General features: G+C 31.9%; 2 protein-coding genes across 2 annotated transcripts; one reads left to right on the forward strand and one right to left on the reverse strand.

Moving 5' to 3' along the window:
• The first annotated feature begins 6,973 nt into the window (after window positions 1-6,973).
• LOC111634218 (transcobalamin-2-like) lies at window positions 6,974-7,788 on the forward strand. Its single transcript, XM_023378940.1, has 4 exons — window positions 6,974-7,168; window positions 7,253-7,448; window positions 7,513-7,682; window positions 7,771-7,788. The coding sequence occupies exons 1-4, from the start codon at window positions 6,989-6,991 to the stop codon at window positions 7,786-7,788; spliced, it is 564 nt and encodes a 187-aa protein (XP_023234708.1). The 5' UTR covers window positions 6,974-6,988.
• A 1,211-nt stretch (window positions 7,789-8,999) lies between these two features.
• LOC111634219 (glutamate receptor ionotropic, delta-1-like) lies at window positions 9,000-17,691 on the reverse strand. Its single transcript, XM_023378941.1, has 9 exons — window positions 17,641-17,691; window positions 17,454-17,552; window positions 13,712-13,806; window positions 11,065-11,155; window positions 10,293-10,451; window positions 10,071-10,218; window positions 9,765-9,994; window positions 9,288-9,541; window positions 9,000-9,210 (listed from the first exon to the last, which is right to left on the reverse strand). Exons 1-9 carry the CDS (start codon window positions 17,689-17,691, stop codon window positions 9,000-9,002), a joined length of 1,338 nt encoding a protein of 445 aa, XP_023234709.1.
• Between the last annotated feature and the right edge of the window lie 4,283 nt (window positions 17,692-21,974).

The following is a 21,974-nucleotide window of genomic DNA, read 5'->3' on the forward strand; positions in this document are numbered from 1 at the left end:
GGGAGCGCTCCGATCGTCAGGGAGATTGGAGAATCACTACAAATGAGAACTTCTTTATCATCATATTTTTTCAATACTTGTTTCATGGCAAATTCTTCAGTAATGAAAGCAAATCGTCCTTCTAATACTTTTTGAAATCCATCTTCTTCCGAAAACAAATTCTTACTCTCTTGAATATGATTATTTATTATTTTAATATGTAATTCTGTCGAATCCTACAAAACAAAAATAAATAAGTTAATAAAATAATTTTTTAAATTTCATACTCGTACTTAAACACAAAACGATCCACTGTTGATGAAAATACTTTTCATTTCAATTATTGTAGATGGAATTTTATTAAAAGCTTAAAATATATTTATTAGAAAAACGTAAGTTCCTAAGTACTTTGAAAACATATTAGCTCTGTTATGAAAGTGATAACTTCTATGCATACCATCAGATACGATGTGATTGCATTGCCAGTCACAGTGCCACATGAAAAGTCTCCTCTTTGAACAGTAGTTGCTAGTTCTTCGACAGTTCGTGGGACAAATTCTAGTTTCGGAGTTGTCATGAAAGACAGTAGAATGCCAGTATAACTCTATACCAGCACCACCGTTGCTATCAACCATACTGCAATAATTATTCTCGAAGGAAATCTGACTACGAAATTTAGGCGTGTTCCTAGTAATAGAAAAAATATCTTATCTTAAATGAAATTCGTAACATTACAAGATACTCATTTTAATTTTAAATTTCAACCATGATTGAGAAAGGTTCCAAAAAGAAACCAATAAGCTCTGGACACAGTCCAAACTGGCGTGTTCTTATCCAGACGTGCTTCTTCTTTCAACACCTTGTAAATCACTAATCCACATATTAATGTAGAAGTAAACATTAATATCCACACCTGTAAAATTTTAATGAATCACGCATTTAAAACTTTCCAATTTTTGCAAATAAGTAAAATATAAATCAACTTACTTCCAGAGAAAATTGTCGAATCAGAGATGTCCAATTAAACATTTTCTTCGGTAGTTTTATCATAAATGGATATCTTACGAACGCGACATTTGAAGAATAATCAATCACTTTCAATCGTTCTTCAGTCATCACAAGGGAATTGAATGTAATATCAGCTTTCTAATATATTTTTATTAATAGGTAATATTTCAAAACAAAAATTTTATATTTTTTTACTATAATAAAATGTCAATATTCAAAACACACATTTTAAATATAAAATTAGATATGAATGATAAATTAATAGAATATGGCTGACCATAATTATTTGGGAGGGACTCAATACTGAAACTTAGAAGTCACATGATTCCAGCGTTTTTCGAGAGACTGAGGCAGAGACAGACCTCTCAGTACCACACTGAAATTCTATGTAGACGGTTGCAATTTCTTTGACTGCTTCCAGCAGCTTCCACACAACACAACACACCAGGAGCAGCTTTTACATTCTCACTTCAAGATCTGTAGAGCCATTACTTACGGACATACCGGCATTCGTAGTCCAGCTTGTTTCCAAATCCTTCACAGCGGTAAGCAGAATCTAGGTCTTAATGATTTCCTAGTCAACATGCCTATTAGGTCAACAATGTAAATAGTTATGGCCAGCCTTATCCCAGTGATGTCAATGAACACCAATAAGATATGATGAATGGTTTCTCCGGCAGAAGTACGTACCAAAGCTAAATCACGGCGAGTCTTACAACTCCGATAAATCGAAATCTTCTCATTACCTTACCTTATTGACAATTTGTCCAATCATTCCTTTCCAACTTCCGTTTGTTGTCTTCATACCAAATGATGTTGGGATAGGTTTTACCAATTCATATCTTAAAAAAAGCCAAGTTTTTTATTTAAAAATTCAAATCAAGTACTTAATTACAATGTAACTTTTAAAATGATGCCATCTAAAATCTTTGATGCTTGTAATCAAAATTCATTTAATATTCTGAAATCAAATTATTTTCATGTGTAGATTAAAAAGACAAAATTTATGTTTAAATGAAATATTTGAAAAGAACATCTTTATAATAAACCAGCAACGAGTTGCTGAACTTTTCCGGCAACAATTACAATTTTGGTGGCGCCATCTGTTATCGTAGTTTATTAAAAATTCCTAAATATTTTTAACAATTTAAAAGGGAAAAAGCTTAATTTTGAGGGTAGGGACGACTTATATAAAAACTTGAAGAAAATTTAAAAAATAAGGGAAATCGTCATTAAGTCTGACTTTACTAGAGATACACATGTGAGATTCTGGAGGTGCAATTAAGTAATTAGTTTAATTAGTTAATTAAACGAATACGCAGTTCAGGCAGAAGTAAAAAAATCCACTTCCTTTTCCCACCACTTGGAATTTCCTTTTACCTGTTTCGATAGATAAAGACCATCAAATAACTATACACATTGACTGTTTTTAACAATGTTTTGAATAAGTACCGCGAATATGTTAACAAATGGTTATAACTGGGGAGAAACGTCAAAATCAGTTAAACTATAAAGTAAGAGGAGTCATAACACCGCGAGGGTGACCTCTAAAAGCTTCGAATTTGTTGCCTTATATGGTAAAAAGAGTCAGACGGTTCTAATTTACCGGGGACAAATCGGGAAGTTAGAATCACAACAAAGTGAATCACCTGAGCAAAAGTCGCACACTCTAGAGGACAAAAAAAGGTTCGAACTCAACCTTCGGGACAAACATATTTCGAGGAATAATACACAACGTTCCACCTTTCAACATTGCCAATTTCGTCTCTCTTTTATTAAACCTACCTTCGCCGAAGATCCACGATCTTTCTCCGACCATCACATAACCTGAATCCGGAGACATCGGTCTAATAGAGATATTTTATTTGTTGAATTGTGTACACTCTTTCTCTCGGTCTATTATCTTATAAATACTTAGCTGTATATTGTAATCTGGTTTGTTTTTTTGTCAAATTGTTGCTTATTTGTCAACCTCGTAACCTGCCTTTATTCTGGAGAAACAGACACCTTGTCGACTTATCAACGATTTCCCCACTGTACTTAGAGCTATCCTAGCCATCCAGTGACAACGTGAGCGGGTTTTATCAACCTGACGCCGATCAAAGAGTTTTATAGCTTTACTCTCTAACACACGATATCCTTGTTGTCTCCCCATTCCTTGACATTTAACCGCCGAAAATCTAACAGCATCAATCCCCTAATAAACAAACATCCCTACAAAATTTCATTAACTTTTGACAAAAAGCACATGAGTTATTAAGGTTCAAACAGGATAAACGAAATCCTACCCCCTACATACTAACATTTATACAAACAAATTATTCCGGAATTATTTCATTTTTTGACGTTTGGCAGTGTCTTAAGTCCAACAATGTAAGAATCTATTACAGCACTTATATAAGCAGAAACTTACGAGAGATCTTTAGATTTAAGATAAAATAGTACCAAACACGCTTAGAAGTACAAGAGGTATGCTAATACTTCTATGAATGTATCAAAAATTTCTACAAATTCTTCTTACAAGCCTCACCTATTCTTTTACAAAGTCGCCATTTTTTGCCTGTAAAATGATACTAGTTCATTTGAAACATATAAGTTTACAACGGTTTACCAATTTAACTGTTACTTTTTATGCACAGGAATTTATCAACTTATCAACCAAAGAACACCTAACTCAATATTACCGGTGCCCATTTCTAACTCTATCAACATGTTATCATGATACTATTAGATATAATCTGATACCAAAATTAAACACTTACAACATGTTAATTTATAAAATTTGAAGTCTAAATAAGTTAAATACGCAAATGAGTGTGATATATCAAATTTCTGAAGTCACATTAACAAATAGTCCCTAAATAGTATCGGTGGAATTTTAGAAAGCACAATTCATTATACATTAGCTTGTCAAAATTAACTTTTTATTACAGCAATAAAAACGAGAAGTGCTGTACATTCAAAGAAATAACAGTAGTGTGAAAACGTAGACTTATTAAAATAAAACTTGAATTTAATGAAATAAGTAAATACGATTTAGGAATCGATTTACTACTACAAACAGTACGGTTTTACTGAAATCATATTGTTTGTAGATGTGTATAGAATAGCACTAAAATGAACTGCAATTTTATAAATTTTTGATTTTAATAGTAGAGATAGCAGATATTTCACGCTACAGTTTTAGGTAGAAAAATCGAGATGATATGCTGTGAAAATTAAAATATTTTGATATAGTGCAATTACAGCAATTCTCTCATATATTAGTTTTAAGTTTAAAAAAAATATTAAATTTTCTAATAACTGTCTAGATAAAATTTTTAAATAGCGTTTTACTATTCAATTTCCATATTATTTCCTCAATTATTGTATTAATTTAATACATTTATTACTTACCTAAATCTTGCTTTGTTCAAAACAGTCATGAACGTGTTGAATAATTCTCCACCAGTGATCCTGTAATTTTCGTCGTACTGCATGTATATTTCATTCTAAACACAAAAAATAAACCAACATTAGTTTCGCTTATAAGAACAAAAATACTATTTTTCGAAAAGTTTATTTTTATTACCTCAAGTCCTGCAACTTTTAACAATCTGCTCTTGTTGTCGAATTCTGTATAAATTTCGTACCGAAATGATGTATTAGACCACAAATACAGCTCTTAGAATTTCATTGTATGAATTATGCGACGAGCATTTATTAAAACAATTCCTAATTAAAATTAGTTTTAATGGCGCGCCACATCTTTTTCGGGTGTTTTTTCACATATCTAGCACCTTAAAGGGAGTCAAGTTAACGTGGAAAATCTCCGGGAGGCACTGTGTCCTTGGCAAATCGCCCTCGAGTTTCATTGTCATATTCCAACATCAAACCCAAACAGCATGAACTCATAATCATTTATAGAAAACCAATACAGTGAATACAAAAAAGTGTCGAACGTGCGAACTAAAATGTGAAAAATATGTTAACAACAAACCTGGGTGATAGATAACAACTCTCCCAAATAAAACAATGTGAAAGTTCTACAGCAGTTCAGAAAGTTTTCGCAAATATGCAATACATCGAAACTGTTCGAAGTTGATAGAGAGAGAAAGAATATAGTGATAACTTAATCTGTTTAAAATTTAACAACAATAGGCCAACTAGTGGCCAAACGGGTCCGTTCTCCGAACACTGGAAGTTCGGTCTTGAGATTACGCCTCGCTAAAACAGGCTGGCCACGTGGAGTTTTCTGGGTAACGCCTGTAACACCTGAATAAGAGCCAGTCACCCTGATAAAAACCCCCAGAAAGCATTGCACAAGTGTTCCGTTGCCGTAACTTAATAAAGAAACAAACTTAACAACAAGAACGCGATAAAAATATATTTAAAAAACTGTATATTTAGTTTTACTAGCGTTAAGGGATTCTTAACCAAACTGCACCAAACACTGACAAAATTTAAACAAAGCGTGAAACAACAATATAATAACTGCAGTTGTAAAGTTCCATGATTAGAAAGAATAAAGCAAACTATGCCACACATACATAGCTTTTGATCAATAAGAAAAATCTTCTTAAATTTTACCACAAAAAGATTTACTTACTATTTTCTGAATAAGCAATCGTAAAAGTAAGTAGAATAATATGAAAAAGACAACAATACGAAAGCATTGTTATAAACTGCACGGTCAGCGCCGATAGGAAGAAATAACTGTTGTATGGAAACAGCATATCGCGTGTTTTCAAGTATATTTTAATGCAATTGCTACGTTACGTATGAAAAAACAAAAATGTAAATATTATTATTATTTCTAAAAGAAATATTTAATTAATTGTTGCGTGACTATAAAATAATTACGAGTACAATCATTAAAATTAGTTATTCAAATAAATGTAAAAACTATTATACAGTATTAACATTTAAATTTTATTTCTATGTATAAAATTTAACACTCTATCACAGGCATGGCCAACATATGGCCTCCATTACAAATCTCTTAAGTACAGCGTAGGGTGTTGATAAAGTATGATAACGTGAAAAATGTATCTGTAATCTCTATCTACAATTAGTCTCTACGGGGTGACACCACAATGAAATCTCGCACCACCTGATAAATTTCCTAGGGCAACCTCTGGTTCGGCGCGTGGAAAAAGTTTCATTTCCAATCCGACCCGGAGCCGAAAACTGTTAGCCATCCCTGCCCTATCAAGTCATAACTGCTACAATGGGTTTAATTGTTTATAGCAACGTAACACCTGGCGATATGTCGAAGAAAAATGCCTCCTGGAAGGACTTTCTAAGGAAACTGGCCTCTATTTAGGTGTTACAGACGTGGAGATAACCCGGAAAACTCGACGTGGTCAGCTCGTCCTGTCCAGGCGCTAACCCACGACCGAACTTTCAGTGTTCGGAAAACTGAACCGCTTAGCCACTTGGCCCGTTATTTAAAATATACACTGTATAGTACTTTTTAATTTCCTCTATACTCTAGCTTTTTCATCTCAGTCANGCTGTGTGTATGGTATTAGATATTTTGCAAATACACAATACGCTACTGATATGTACAGTACTGTACTTCACCTATAGCTACACTATAAGGTACACACGTCTGTAGCATATACAGCATCTACCTCGAAGCTAGCTAAAGCTGCAGATAAGTATTGTAATGCAACATTATTGACAGTATTGAGTTAATTGTAAGGTGTACATTTTGTCAAAAAGTTGTTTATGTATTTGAGTAAAAAATAATAACTTTCTTACCTAAATTCAAACATATTACAAATCATTGTATTAATGTCGCTTATATAACATAAGTAAAATGTACAAAGTGTCCGAAGATTTAATAATAATATTTATTCTTCGATTCGGACACGTGCACAGATAAAGGACAAATATCAAATTATTGAAAAAAGGCAAATTTATGATATTTAAATTTTTCTGTTCGTCTTATAAATTTTTAAAAGTTCGATATATTTAATTTTTGAAATTTTCTACAGGTACTCTGGGGTATGCTGTAATGGCGTTGTGGTGTATGAAAAATCATATTACGTCATATCAAAAAAACTATTTCAAAGATGAAACTTTTAAGTATGAGACAAAAATTTTTCTCTTTAGCAAAATAAAAGAGCAATTAACGACGTTACAGAATGAAGACGGTAGCTTCGGAAATATTCACACAACTGCCATTTTAATGCACGTAAGTTTCAATAATTCATTACTATGTAAATACACTGTATGTATTTTGTTTTATTTATTTTATTACGTCGATTTCTATTAATAGGCGTTATTTTCCGTGGATTTAAACGTCAGCATCGCGAAAGACCGGATTGTAAGGAAAGCCGTTGATTATATCATTTCGCAACAAAACCAAGATGGATCCTTCGGGGATAGTTTGGCAACATACTTAATACTTCCAATACTAAATGAAAAAACATTTCTTGATTTGGGAAATTTAAGTTGTCCCATGGTCGAACCACGTTGGTATCTGAATTTCATTTGGTATTTACAGTTTCCACATCAATTATTATTAAATTTTTTCAGGCAACGTTACAATGCAGGAAGAAATCGATTCTAAAAAACTCTCGAAGCACCGTGTTAGCTACTTTATTTTCGTTGGACAAGACAAAGATATCATTTCTAATATGTTGTTGAACGTTCCCGTTAATTCGACGTTTTACGATGTCATGCGATTAGCTTCAGAATTAGATANTGTACTTACAAAAAGAAAACATTCAATAACAGATTGTGCGTATAAAAATATTACAAATGTGTAATTTTCAATAAATCTTTTTCATAAAGGAAACATCTTTCTTATGAATACTGTAGCATTTTTTCTTAGCTAACGTTCAAATAAATCATTGCAGATCTGTTAAATCAAGCTACAAAAGTTCACTAATATTTTACTGACGGTGATAATTTGTTGATGGATTTAAACTACCAATTCAAAAGACTTTACTCAAATTACATAAGATACACTCAATTTTTGGTATTCGCTAGAGTTAGGTTTTTTAAAATCTTTTGAAAACCAAATTAGGATGCCTACGGAAAAAATTGAGTTTGGTTTTGTGGAACATTTCAAAGATAAACGTTAATTGTAAAATAAAATATTGCAAATTTTCTGATATAAAACGTTTAAATTATTTCTAAAAAGCAATAAATAATTTTGAGTTTGGTTTTGTGGAACATTTCAAAGATAAACGTTAATTGTGAAATAAAATATTGCAAATTTTCTAATATAAAATGTTTAAATTATTTCTAAAAAGCAATGAATAATTTTATTAAATAATACAAAAAANGACGGTGATAATTTGTTGATGGATTTAAACTACCAATTCAAAAGACTTTACTCAAATTACATAAGATACACTCAATTTTTGGTATTCGCTAGAGTTAGGTTTTTTAAAATCTTTTGAAAACCAAATTAGGATGCCTACGGAAAAAATTGAGTTTGGTTTTGTGGAACATTTCAAAGATAAACGTTAATTGTAAAATAAAATATTGCAAATTTTCTGATATAAAACGTTTAAATTATTTCTAAAAAGCAATAAATAATTTTATTAAATACTGTAATACAAAAAAAAATTCGAATAAGAGATAGAAAATTCAGCGGGAAAATCTTCAGATTAAAAGAATTTAAGAACGAAAGTCTGCATATTCTGTAGAATAACTTTTATAATATACTGTATAATTTTAAATATTTTGATATAAATAATAAACAATAATCATCTTTTAAAGCTATAATATAAACATTCAACATTAGACAAAAGACAAATTTGACGTTCAACAAACGAACAGTAGCCAATTTTGTTCGTAATATATTAACAGAATTATGCTTGTCCAGCTTCTTGACGTCAAGAAGTAGCGGTAAAAAATTGAACTACGGCTACGGAATCGTTCTGTAATTATTTGCCAGTGTCAATTGGGCTGAAAACGTTTGTGCTATTAATTATATGTATTTCTCGGCAAGAAAAAAGGTGTTTCGTTTCTGTTTATTTATTTCCTAACACTTTATGATACTATAATCATAGTCAATGTATGTCTGAAGCAGGCCATATTTTGGCAAATGATAGTTCAATAAAGAAACATACGACAGAAATCATGTATCCAAGTAATAGCAATACAATCGGGCTTAGTAAATCTTCCACCATTAAAGGTCGATATGATTCCGAATCGAATGTCATCTCGAACAAACCTAAATATTCATAATATGTTATTCCTGCATCGAATAATCTGGATATTCTGAAATGGGTAAAAAATCCAACATTACGTTTAAATGATGATTTTTCTTTAAAAACAATATAAAAACGTAGACTTACATTTTATCAATAATTGGCTTATAAATTGATCCCTTCGTCAAACCATATCCCATTGTAAAAGTTTGAACAGAATCACTACAAATGAGAACTTCTTTATCATCATATTTTTTCAATACTTGTTTCATGGCAAATTCTTCAGTAATGAAAGCAAATCGTCCTTCTAATACTTTTTGAAATCCATCTTCTTCCGAAAACAAATTCTTACTCTCTTGAATATGATTATTTATTATTTTAATATGTAATTCTGTCGAATGCTACAAAACAGAAATAAATAAGTTAATAAAATAATTTTTAAAAATTTCATACTCGTACTTAAACACAAAACGATCCACTGTTGATGAAAATACCTTTCATTTCAATTATTGTAGATGGAATTTTATTAAATGCTTAAAAATATATTTATTAGAAAGACGTAAGTTTCTAAATACTTTGAAAACATATTAGCTCTGTTATGAAAGTGATAACTTCTATGCATACCATCAGATACGATGTGATTGCATTGCCAGCCACAGTGCCACATGAAAAATCTCCTCTTTTTACAGTAGTTGCTAGTTCTTCGACAGTTCGTGGGACAAATTCTAGTTTCGGAGTTGTCATGAAAGACAGTAAAATGCCAGTATAACTCCATACTAGCACCACCGTTGCTATCAACCATACTGCAATAATTATTCTCGAAGGAAATCTAACTACGAAATTTAGGCGTGCTCCTAGTAAGAGAAAAAATCTAATCTTAAATGAAGTTTCTGACATTACAAGATATATATTTTAATTTTTAATTTCAACCATGATTGAGAAAGGTTCCAAAAAGAAACCAATAAGCTCTCGAGACAGTCCAAACTGGAGTGTTCTCATCCAGACGTGCTTCTTCTTTCAACACTTTGTAAATCACTAATCCACATATTAATGTAGAAGTAAACATTAATATCCACACCTGTAAAATTTTAATGAATCACGCATTTAAAACTTTCCAATTTTTGCAAATAAGTAAAATATAAATCAACTTACTTCCAGAGAAAATTGTCGAATCAGAGATGTCCAATTAAACATTTTCTTCGGTAGTTTTATCATAAATGGATATCTTACGAACGCGACATTTGAAGAATAATCAATCACTTTCAATCGTTCTTCAGTCATCACAAGGGAATTGAATGTAATATCAGCTTTCTAATATATTTTTATTAATAGGTAATATTTCAAAACAAAAATTTTATATTTTTTTACTATAATAAAATGTCAATATTCAAAACACACATTTTAAATATAAAATTAGATATGAATGATAAATTAATAGAATATGGCTGACCATAATTATTTGGGAGGGACTCAATACTGAAACTTAGAAGTCACATGATTCCAGCGTTTTTCGAGAGACTGAGGCAGAGACAGACCTCTCAGTACCACACTGAAATTCTATGTAGACGGTTGCAATTTCTTTGACTGCTTCCAGCAGCTTCCACACAACACAACACACCAGGAGCAGCTTTTACATTCTCACTTCAAGATCTGTAGAGCCATTACTTACGGACATACCGGCATTCGTAGTCCAGCTTGTTTCCAAATCCTTCACAGCGGTAAGCAGAATCTAGGTCTTAATGATTTCCTAGTCAACATGCCTATTAGGTCAACAATGTAAATAGTTATGGCCAGCCTTATCCCAGTGATGTCAATGAACACCAATAAGATATGATGAATGGTTTCTCCGGCAGAAGTACGTACCAAAGCTAAATCACGGCGAGTCTTACAACTCCGATAAATCGAAATCTTCTCATTACCTTACCTTATTGACAATTTGTCCAATCATTCCTTTCCAACTTCCGTTTGTTGTCTTCATACCAAATGATGTTGGGATAGGTTTTACCAATTCATATCTTAAAAAAAGCCAAGTTTTTTATTTAAAAATTCAAATCAAGTACTTAATTACAATGTAACTTTTAAAATGATGCCATCTAAAATCTTTGATGCTTGTAATCAAAATTCATTTAATATTCTGAAATCAAATTATTTTCATGTGTAGATTAAAAAGACAAAATTTATGTTTAAATGAAATATTTGAAAAGAACATCTTTATAATAAACCAGCAACGAGTTGCTGAACTTTTCCGGCAACAATTACAATTTTGGTGGCGCCATCTGTTATCGTAGTTTATTAAAAATTCCTAAATATTTTTAACAATTTAAAAGGGAAAAAGCTTAATTTTGAGGGTAGGGACGACTTATATAAAAACTTGAAGAAAATTTAAAAAATAAGGGAAATCGTCATTAAGTCTGACTTTACTAGAGATACACATGTGAGATTCTGGAGGTGCAATTAAGTAATTAGTTTAATTAGTTAATTAAACGAATACGCAGTTCAGGCAGAAGTAAAAAAATCCACTTCCTTTTCCCACCACTTGGAATTTCCTTTTACCTGTTTCGATAGATAAAGACCATCAAATAACTATACACATTGACTGTTTTTAACAATGTTTTGAATAAGTACCGCGAATATGTTAACAAATGGTTATAACTGGGGAGAAACGTCAAAATCAGTTAAACTATAAAGTAAGAGGAGTCATAACACCGCGAGGGTGACCTCTAAAAGCTTCGAATTTGTTGCCTTATATGGTAAAAAGAGTCAGACGGTTCTAATTTACCGGGGACAAATCGGGAAGTTAGAATCACAACAAAGTGAATCACCTGAGCAAAAGTCGCACACTCTAGAGGACAAAAAAAGGTTCGAACTCAACCTTCGGGACAAACATATTTCGAGGAATAATACACAACGTTCCACCTTTCAACATTGCCAATTTCGTCTCTCTTTTATTAAACCTACCTTCGCCGAAGATCCACGATCTTTCTCCGACCATCACATAACCTGAATCCGGAGACATCGGTCTAATAAAGATATTTTACTTGGAGAATTGTATACACTCTATCTCTCGGTCTATTATCTTATAAATACTTAGCTGTATATTGTAATCTGGTTTGTTTTTTTTTGTCAAATTGTTGCTTATTTGTCAACCTCGTAACCTGCCTTTATTCTGGAGAAACAGACACCTTGTCGACTTATCAACGATTTCCCCACTGTACTTAGAGCTATCCTAGCCATCCAGTGACAACGTGAGCGGGTTTTATCAACCTGACGCCGATCAAAGAGTTTTATAGCTTTACTCTCTAACACACGATATCCTTGTTGTCTCCCCATTCCTTGACATTTAACCGCCGAAAATCTAACAGCATCAATCCTTTAAAAAACAAACATTCCTACAAAATTTCATTAACTTTTGACAAAAAGCACATGAGTTATTAAGGTTCAAACAGGATAAACGAAATCCTACCCCCTACATACTAACATTTATACAAACAAATTATTCCGGAATTATTTCATTTTTTGACGTTTGGCAGTGTCTTAAGTCCAACAATGTAAGAATCTATTACAGCACTTATATAAGCAGAAACTTACGAGAGATCTTTAGATTTAAGATAAAATAGTACCAAACACGCTTAGAAGTACAAGAGGTATGCTAATACTTCTATGAATGTATCAAAAATTTCTACAAATTCTTCTTACAAGCCTCACCTATTCTTTTACAAAGTCGCCATTTTTTGCCTGTAAAATGATACTAGTTCATTTGAAACATATAAGTTTACAACGGTTTACCAATTTAACTGTTACTTTTTATGCACAGGAATTTATCAACTTATCAACCAAAGAACACCTAACTCAATATTACCGGTGCCCATTTCTAACTCTATCAACATGTTATCATGATACTATTAGATATAATCTGATACCAAAATTAAACACTTACAACATGTTAATTTATAAAATTTGAAGTCTAAATAAGTTAAATACGCAAATGAGTGTGATATATCAAATTTCTGAAGTCACATTAACAAATAGTCCCTAAATAGTATCGGTGGAATTTTAGAAAGCACAATTCATTATACATTAGCTTGTCAAAATTAACTTTTTATTACAGCAATAAAAACGAGAAGTGCTGTACATTCAAAGAAATAACAGTAGTGTGAAAACGTAGACTTATTAAAATAAAACTTGAATTTAATGAAATAAGTAAATACGATTTAGGAATCGATTTACTACTACAAACAGTACGGTTTTACTGAAATCATATTGTTTGTAGATGTGTATAGAATAGCACTAAAATGAACTGCAATTTTATAAATTTTTGATTTTAATAGTAGAGATAGCAGATATTTCACGCTACAGTTTTAGGTAGAAAAATCGAGATGATATGCTGTGAAAATTAAAATATTTTGATATAGTGCAATTACAGCAATTCTCTCATATATTAGTTTTAAGTTTAAAAAAAATATTAAATTTTCTAATAACTGTCTAGATAAAATTTTTAAATAGCGTTTTACTATTCAATTTCCATATTATTTCCTCAATTATTGTATTAATTTAATACATTTATTACTTACCTAAATCTTGCTTTGTTCAAAACAGTCATGAACGTGTTGAATAATTCTCCACCAGTGATCCTGTAATTTTCGTCGTACTGCATGTATATTTCATTCTAAACACAAAAAATAAACCAACATTAGTTTCGCTTATAAGAACAAAAATACTATTTTTCGAAAAGTTTATTTTTATTACCTCAAGTCCTGCAACTTTTAACAATCTGCTCTTGTTGTCGAATTCTGTATAAATTTCGTACCGAAATGATGTATTAGACCACAAATACAGCTCTTAGAATTTCATTGTATGAATTATGCGACGAGCATTTATTAAAACAATTCCTAATTAAAATTAGTTTTAATGGCGCGCCACATCTTTTTCGGGTGTTTTTTCACATATCTAGCACCTTAAAGGGAGTCAAGTTAACGTGGAAAATCTCCGGGAGGCACTGTGTCCTTGGCAAATCGCCCTCGAGTTTCATTGTCATATTCCAACATCAAACCCAAACAGCATGAACTCATAATCATTTATAGAAAACCAATACAGTGAATACAAAAAAGTGTCGAACGTGCGAACTAAAATGTGAAAAATATGTTAACAACAAACCTGGGTGATAGATAACAACTCTCCCAAATAAAACAATGTGAAAGTTCTACAGCAGTTCAGAAAGTTTTCGCAAATATGCAATACATCGAAACTGTTCGAAGTTGATAGAGAGAGAAAGAATATAGTGATAACTTAATCTGTTTAAAATTTAACAACAATAGGCCAACTAGTGGCCAAACGGGTCCGTTCTCCGAACACTGGAAGTTCGGTCTTGAGATTACGCCTCGCTAAAACAGGCTGGCCACGTGGAGTTTTCTGGGTAACGCCTGTAACACCTGAATAAGAGCCAGTCACCCTGATAAAAACCCCCAGAAAGCATTGCACAAGTGTTCCGTTGCCGTAACTTAATAAAGAAACAAACTTAACAACAAGAACGCGATAAAAATATATTTAAAAAACTGTATATTTAGTTTTACTAGCGTTAAGGGATTCTTAACCAAACTGCACCAAACACTGACAAAATTTAAACAAAGCGTGAAACAACAATATAATAACTGCAGTTGTAAAGTTCCATGATTAGAAAGAATAAAGCAAACTATGCCACACATACATAGCTTTTGATCAATAAGAAAAATCTTCTTAAATTTTACCACAAAAAGATTTACTTACTATTTTCTGAATAAGCAATCGTAAAAGTAAGTAGAATAATATGAAAAAGACAACAATACGAAAGCATTGTTATAAACTGCACGGTCAGCGCCGATAGGAAGAAATAACTGTTGTATGGAAACAGCATATCGCGTGTTTTCAAGTATATTTTAATGCAATTGCTACGTTACGTATGAAAAAACAAAAATGTAAATATTATTATTATTTCTAAAAGAAATATTTAATTAATTGTTGCGTGACTATAAAATAATTACGAGTACAATCATTAAAATTAGTTATTCAAATAAATGTAAAAACTATTATACAGTATTAACATTTAAATTTTATTTCTATGTATAAAATTTAACACTCTATCACAGGCATGGCCAACATATGGCCTCCATTACAAATCTCTTAAGTACAGCGTAGGGTGTTGATAAAGTATGATAACGTGAAAAATGTATCTGTAATCTCTATCTACAATTAGTCTCTACGGGGTGACACCACAATGAAATCTCGCACCACCTGATAAATTTCCTAGGGCAACCTCTGGTTCGGCGCGTGGAAAAAGTTTCATTTCCAATCCGACCCGGAGCCGAAAACTGTTAGCCATCCCTGCCCTATCAAGTCATAACTGCTACAATGGGTTTAATTGTTTATAGCAACGTAACACCTGGCGATATGTCGAAGAAAAATGCCTCCTGGAAGGACTTTCTAAGGAAACTGGCCTCTATTTAGGTGTTACAGACGTGGAGATAACCCGGAAAACTCGACGTGGTCAGCTCGTCCTGTCCAGGCGCTAACCCACGACCGAACTTTCAGTGTTCGGAAAACTGAACCGCTTAGCCACTTGGCCCGTTATTTAAAATATACACTGTATAGTACTTTTTAATTTCCTCTATACTCTAGCTTTTTCATCTCAGTCACGATATAAAATGCTACTTGAAATCGATTCATAATTTAATTTAAAAAAATTTTTAATCATTTATTTAAATTTAACACCAATTAAATAAATGACACACTTTCATTTAGTATATGTATTTTATTCATTTGTATAATATGAAAGTTTCTAATTAATTTACTACATAATCCATCGGTTACATTTAATATACTTTACCAAATTAAGCGTGTACACATATAATGTTGCGTGTTACTTGCGTGACACTTGCATATTTTGTTTTCTCTAACATCGAATATAAACTTCTAACACGCAACTTCATATGAAATCAATAGCACGTAAAATAATTGTAAGTATATATATAATGTTTCTAAAATATTATTACGTGTTAATGATAACAGTAATGTACGTTTTGGAAAATAAACCTATCCCCTAGGCAGGTTGCCGAAGTGTTGCCTTGCCGTAATTTAACAAACAACTGTCCAGATGAATTTATGTGGGAAGTTTGGATTATGACTGTTATTTTCTTTACTACTGGGTGTATTAATAGACACAAGGCATTTTTACGTCGTTTTTATTCTGAATTGTTTATTTGCTTCTAGCCATCGTCGTAGGTGAGAACAGAATAGATTCGGGGCTAAACTGCACTTACATTCTGTGCATTTACTTGAGCAAAATCAGGTAGGTAACTCAAGTATATTGTTTCTTTTCTGCGCCCCTTTAAAGATTTCTGGATCCACTATTGATTTAGATCGTAAGTAATGTACAGAACGGCGGCTTGTCACGATTCTTTCATGCTAATGTCACAATTAACAAAATATTTCAATGTCACTGCAGAAAATCTTTATTAAAACGGAAGTGTAGACGTTATCATTAACACGTATTAATATATTGGAAACTTCTTATGTTCTTATGAAACAATTATTTACTTACAATTATTTCAAGTACCATTAAATTTATGCAAAGATGCGTGTTAGAATATTATATTCGATGTTAGAGAAAACACAATATGCAAGTGCCACGCAAGAAACAAGCAACATTATATGTGTACACGCTAGATTTGGTAAAGGATATTAAATGTAACTGATGGATTATACAGTAAACTAATTAGAAACTTTCATATACAAATGAATAAAATACATATATTAAATGAAAGTGCTTCATTTATTTAATTGGTGTTGAACATAATTACAATGATTAAAAAATTTTTTAAAATTAAATTATGAATCGATTTCAAGTAGCATTTTATATCGTGACTGAGATGTAAAAGCTAGAGAATAGAGGAAATTAAAAAATACTCTACAATGTTTATTTTAAATAACTGGCCAAGTGCCCAAGCGGTTTAGTTTTCCGAACACTGAGAATTCCGTCGTGGATTAGGGCCTGGCCAGGATGACTTGACCACGTGGAGTTTTTGGGATTTCTAACGGTCCTGTTACCGTTAGAAAGGCATTTCCTAGAGATTGCCCAAGTGTTGCGTTTCCATAACTGAAGTAGACCTATCTGTTTATTGATTAGACATTTGTTTACGCACAGAAGAAAGTAATTACTTTTATTGAATTGGAGCGTTTATCTTTTTTATTCGATATGATTGCGTGCAGAAGAAAGTTTTCTCTTCAATTTTCGCTTTTCCGTCTTATGCTTTTTTCATAACTTCTCAATGTCGCGCTAACCTGTGGCCAAGTGGCTAATTCCACTAAATTCATGGGTTTCAATCTGACCAATAGGCTAGACAAGTGAAATTTTCCAGATTTGCTTCGTGTGCGTAATACCTAAATAAAAACGAGTTTTTTAATTATAAAGTTCTTAATCATTATCCTTCTTCGAAGAGAAATTTTAAAACTTTATTATATCATTTACATTTTCACTAATAATCATGGTTTTATCTAGCATAGGCAAGACTATGATCATATAAACTAATAAAAACAAGTCTCTGTTAACTTCGCGAAATTTAGATTAAAGAAAATTTAATCTTTCAAACCTGTAACACTACATAGGCAGCTTACAAGGCGCTAACTTGCGAGTAACTAACTACTGTGTAGTTTAATCTAATAGTGGCTTAGTGTTTTATTCACTTAGCTATTGTTAGAACTGTGCAAGTATACTTGGATAAAGCGATATGTAGATAATTGTCTCACGGATAAGTGACATTCTATTTGCTTGCTGCATATGTAAACATTAAAATAATGAGTGTGATTTGCATACTCTAATAATTGATTTGAATTTTTCACGCGTGTTTCAAGTGAAAATGTTTACCGAATTTCATGATAAAATTTTTTTTTTAAATGTTATTTTCAAGGGCCATTTTTTGACAGTCACGATTTACAAAAATATGAATTTCTATTAATTTTAACGAGCAAAACACTATTATAATAGAGATCTTTAAAAAGTTTTTAAATTATTTATTAGATTTATTATTTAATTTCCAAAGTATCTTTAAATATACAGGTGTATTATTTATGTATTTTGTTAAAAATTTACTTCAGTATATATTGATAACTATAATTTGTAGAAGATGAAAGCTATTGTACAGCACCTTCTTTTTGTATGCAAGAGAATAAATCACGTTTTCTAATGTCCTTATCGATCGTTAAATTCGCATCTTTATGTTTATAAAATTCTGAATAAGTCAGTTGATTAAAAATTTCTCTTCACGCAACGTAGAAGTAACTCTCTGTTTTAGTAGAAAACTAGTTATTCATTATCTTATAATATTTCTCAGTAATTATAAAACGATATAAAGGTAAGCGCATAAATTTTCATTTCAAAAAATTACTCACAATTACTTTTTAATGTCAATTATGTATTAACATTACTATCAATAAATTCTAGAGTAAATAAAATTGTACGTGAAATTTGCTTTGGCCTTCATTTTAAACTATGAGTTATCTCCCAAATTATTAAAGATAAAGAGATACTGTTAATGTTTATATACTTTAATTGACTAGATAGAATAAAACTCGAAATAATTTTCCTGAATACTGAAACGTATATTACTTTTCGTTTCCAAAATTGACATTCAACGACTTTCTACAGTGTTGGGAATTTGTTGCTCTTACTCATTGTATTGTACAAGTTTATTAAGCAGTTTGGCTAGATTATCCTTGTGCCAGAAAACAATTGCTACTTAATCCAGTACGGCGCTAAGCCACTAAATACGAATTAAATCTGTTTACTTGCAGTTATGATAAGTAAAATTTTTACATTAAAAGGGACACTAGTAGTCGAGTGGACAGAACCACTAACCACTGGAAGTTAATCGCGGGTTCTCGACACTTACCAACACACTGGCATATAGATGTTCGACGTATATATGTCAACAAAACGTTATATGATTTTGATCTTTTTGAAACAGTGTCGTGTTCTATTTCTATTGTTTATCTAACACAATGTAGTGCGACTTAATGATCACTTGGCTTTCTTTCGGCTTTATTCTAGTTGATCAACTATAATAAAGGTGAAAGAAAGCCAAGGGATCGTTAAGTTGCACTACATTGTGTTGGATAAACAAAAGTTATATGATGTTTTTCTTGATCGTACAAATTTTATATCGTTATTTTAATGCCATTATAATAAAATATCAATGTTGCATGTGACTATTGTATTACGCAGGGATAGTCTACAAGAATATGAATACACTTCAATTAATTATACAGGTAACCCCCGTATAACACGGCACTTCTATANGGGATAAAATTTTGAGCCTATTAATTTTTAATTTTTACGTTAATAATCTGATAATTCGACACGCTAAATTTTTCTTACCTGGAGTTCTCTCTCTGATCAAGTTGAGTTACATATATTAATGCATGCTGACGACACTGTAATTCTTGCTAATACCACACAAATGTCAAAATGTAAAATTGCAATTTTGGAGAAATTTTCTGTGTCTATGGATTAACTATAGATGTTTCTAAAACAAAAGTAATGGTATTCGATCATACAGAGAAAAATGGTTTATTATAATCAGCTTCTACAGGTCGTTACGAATTACATCTACTTGGGAGTATTATTTTTATCTTCTGGACAATTTTTACAGGCAAAAAATATAGTATACATAAGGCTAAAATGGCAATGGGTTCAATATGGCCTATTCTTTCAAGAGCTAAAATTAATTCTGCTCATATTTATATAAATTTATTTCACTCAGTGATTTCATCTGTACTACTTTATGCTCTGCTGTATTGGCAATTAGTTACAATAAAATTGCCTTTGCTTTATATGTTAGAAAAATTTTTGTGTTATATACAGTGATACCCCGAACTTACGCGATAGGTGGGACTGAGCGGTAATCGCGTAAGTCGGGGTATAATTTCGCATATAAATANTATAATAAAGGTGAAAGAAAGCCAAGGGATCGTTAAGTTGCACTACATTGTGTTGGATAAACAAAAGTTATATGATGTTTTTCTTGATCGTACAAATTTTATATCGTTATTTTAATGCCATTATAATAAAATATCAATGTTGCATGTGACTATTGTATTACGCAGGGATAGTCTACAAGAATATGAATACACTTCAATTAATTATACAGGTAACCCCCGTATAACACGGCACTTCTATAGCACGGATTCGCTTTAACACGGTTCGAGAATTGATACCATCCCCCGTTTAACACGGTACTTTTATAGCACGGATTCACTCTGACACGGTTCGAGAATTGGGTAAAACCCTCGTACAACAGGNCATCACTACTAATAACTACTGTGGTTTGGTTTTTAAATCTGAGTTAACACAGGAGTTATTAAGCGTCAAAGTGGTTGAACTAAATTGTGCCCCCATACACATCCTAACATCTTAACAGGTTTCACTATACTCTTATAAAATGACAAAAACCTTACTTTTGAGGGTAGAGACGAGTTTTATTTTTTTAAAAATTGTGAATGCTAATAACGAGTAAAATATTCATTAAGTTCAACCACACTGGAGAAATGACACATGACCTTCTCTGTCTTCACCCTGTCGACCTTTAATGCTATTAAATTTTGGTTCTTAATTATTGCCACTTTATATGAAAGCTACAGTACCAAATTTTGTTTCTTAAACTTTATTTTCTGTTCTGAGATAAACAATATCTCAGAATGGGTAAAGAAATTAGACACCAACACACATGCGTGCAAATTTTTCCCCTTTTATTGACTTTTTGGGGGTTCAGGAGGTCTCCAATCGTGTAGATTTGCAAAAAAAACTGGGAGGGTCAAATTTGACATGATTCCAATACTTTTTCATTTCATATACGTAAAAAGGAGTCGGAGTTTGTGGATTTTTTGACGACTCGAACTCCACAGCCCTGCTTATAACTACTTAATGCTAATGAAACTGAACATGAGTGTGAATCTTAATACTACTTCACAGCTAGACAGACAGTGTGAAAAAACAAATGAACACAACGACAAACTAGACAAGACAAATACAAATTTGGGGTCGTGCGTGCTTATTTATTAATTTATTTAATATGTTATTCAATTGTTTCAGGCTGGCCAGTCACCGGATGAATAACACCGTTGAACACTAGTCGTGGGTTCGCGCCTAACCAACAGGGAGTGGTCTTGTGGTAGTTTTACTGATTTTTTTACATGTCTAATACGTAAATATGCCCAGTTTCCTGTAGAAAGCCCTCTTTTCGCAAATCGCGTACGTGTTGCGTCGATGCATCAAACCATATCAAATTAATTAATTGTTCATAGAATAACCTCGGTAATTCTAATCCTTGTCAACGGCGTAGACACGAGTTTTAGACAGATAAGAAAATAGTGGAGACAAATAGCCAACGGAATTACATATATGCAGCTTACAGTTTTTTTCTCGTATTTTTAGGAAAAGACATTACCACGCCACGTAAACACAATGTAATATATAATGATAAATACTGTGTTTGAATCTGTTACGGAAAGGCCTACATGATTTATTACCTGTACTGGTGCAGTTGTGTCGTTGTTCTTCTCATTTATTGCAAGTCACTCAGAATTCTGTTTAATTGCATTTAATAGGCAAAACCATTCAACTGCGAATTGATCTAAATGCCCATTGTTACTACAGTAGAGCCTCGATTATCCGACTCAATTGGGGACTGGGGTTGGTCGGATAATTCAAAAGTCGGATAACCGAAAAGTATGAAAAAATCCATTATTAGTGTAGTATATTATTATATCCCATGTAATTAGTATATTAGTATATCGCTATTAACCTAC

The sequence above is a fragment of the Centruroides sculpturatus genome, unplaced genomic scaffold (genome assembly GCF_000671375.1).
Source record: "Centruroides sculpturatus isolate CEXI.00-Female unplaced genomic scaffold, Cexi_2.0 scaffold740, whole genome shotgun sequence".
In the NCBI taxonomy this organism is placed as follows: Eukaryota; Metazoa; Arthropoda; class Arachnida; order Scorpiones; family Buthidae; genus Centruroides; species Centruroides sculpturatus.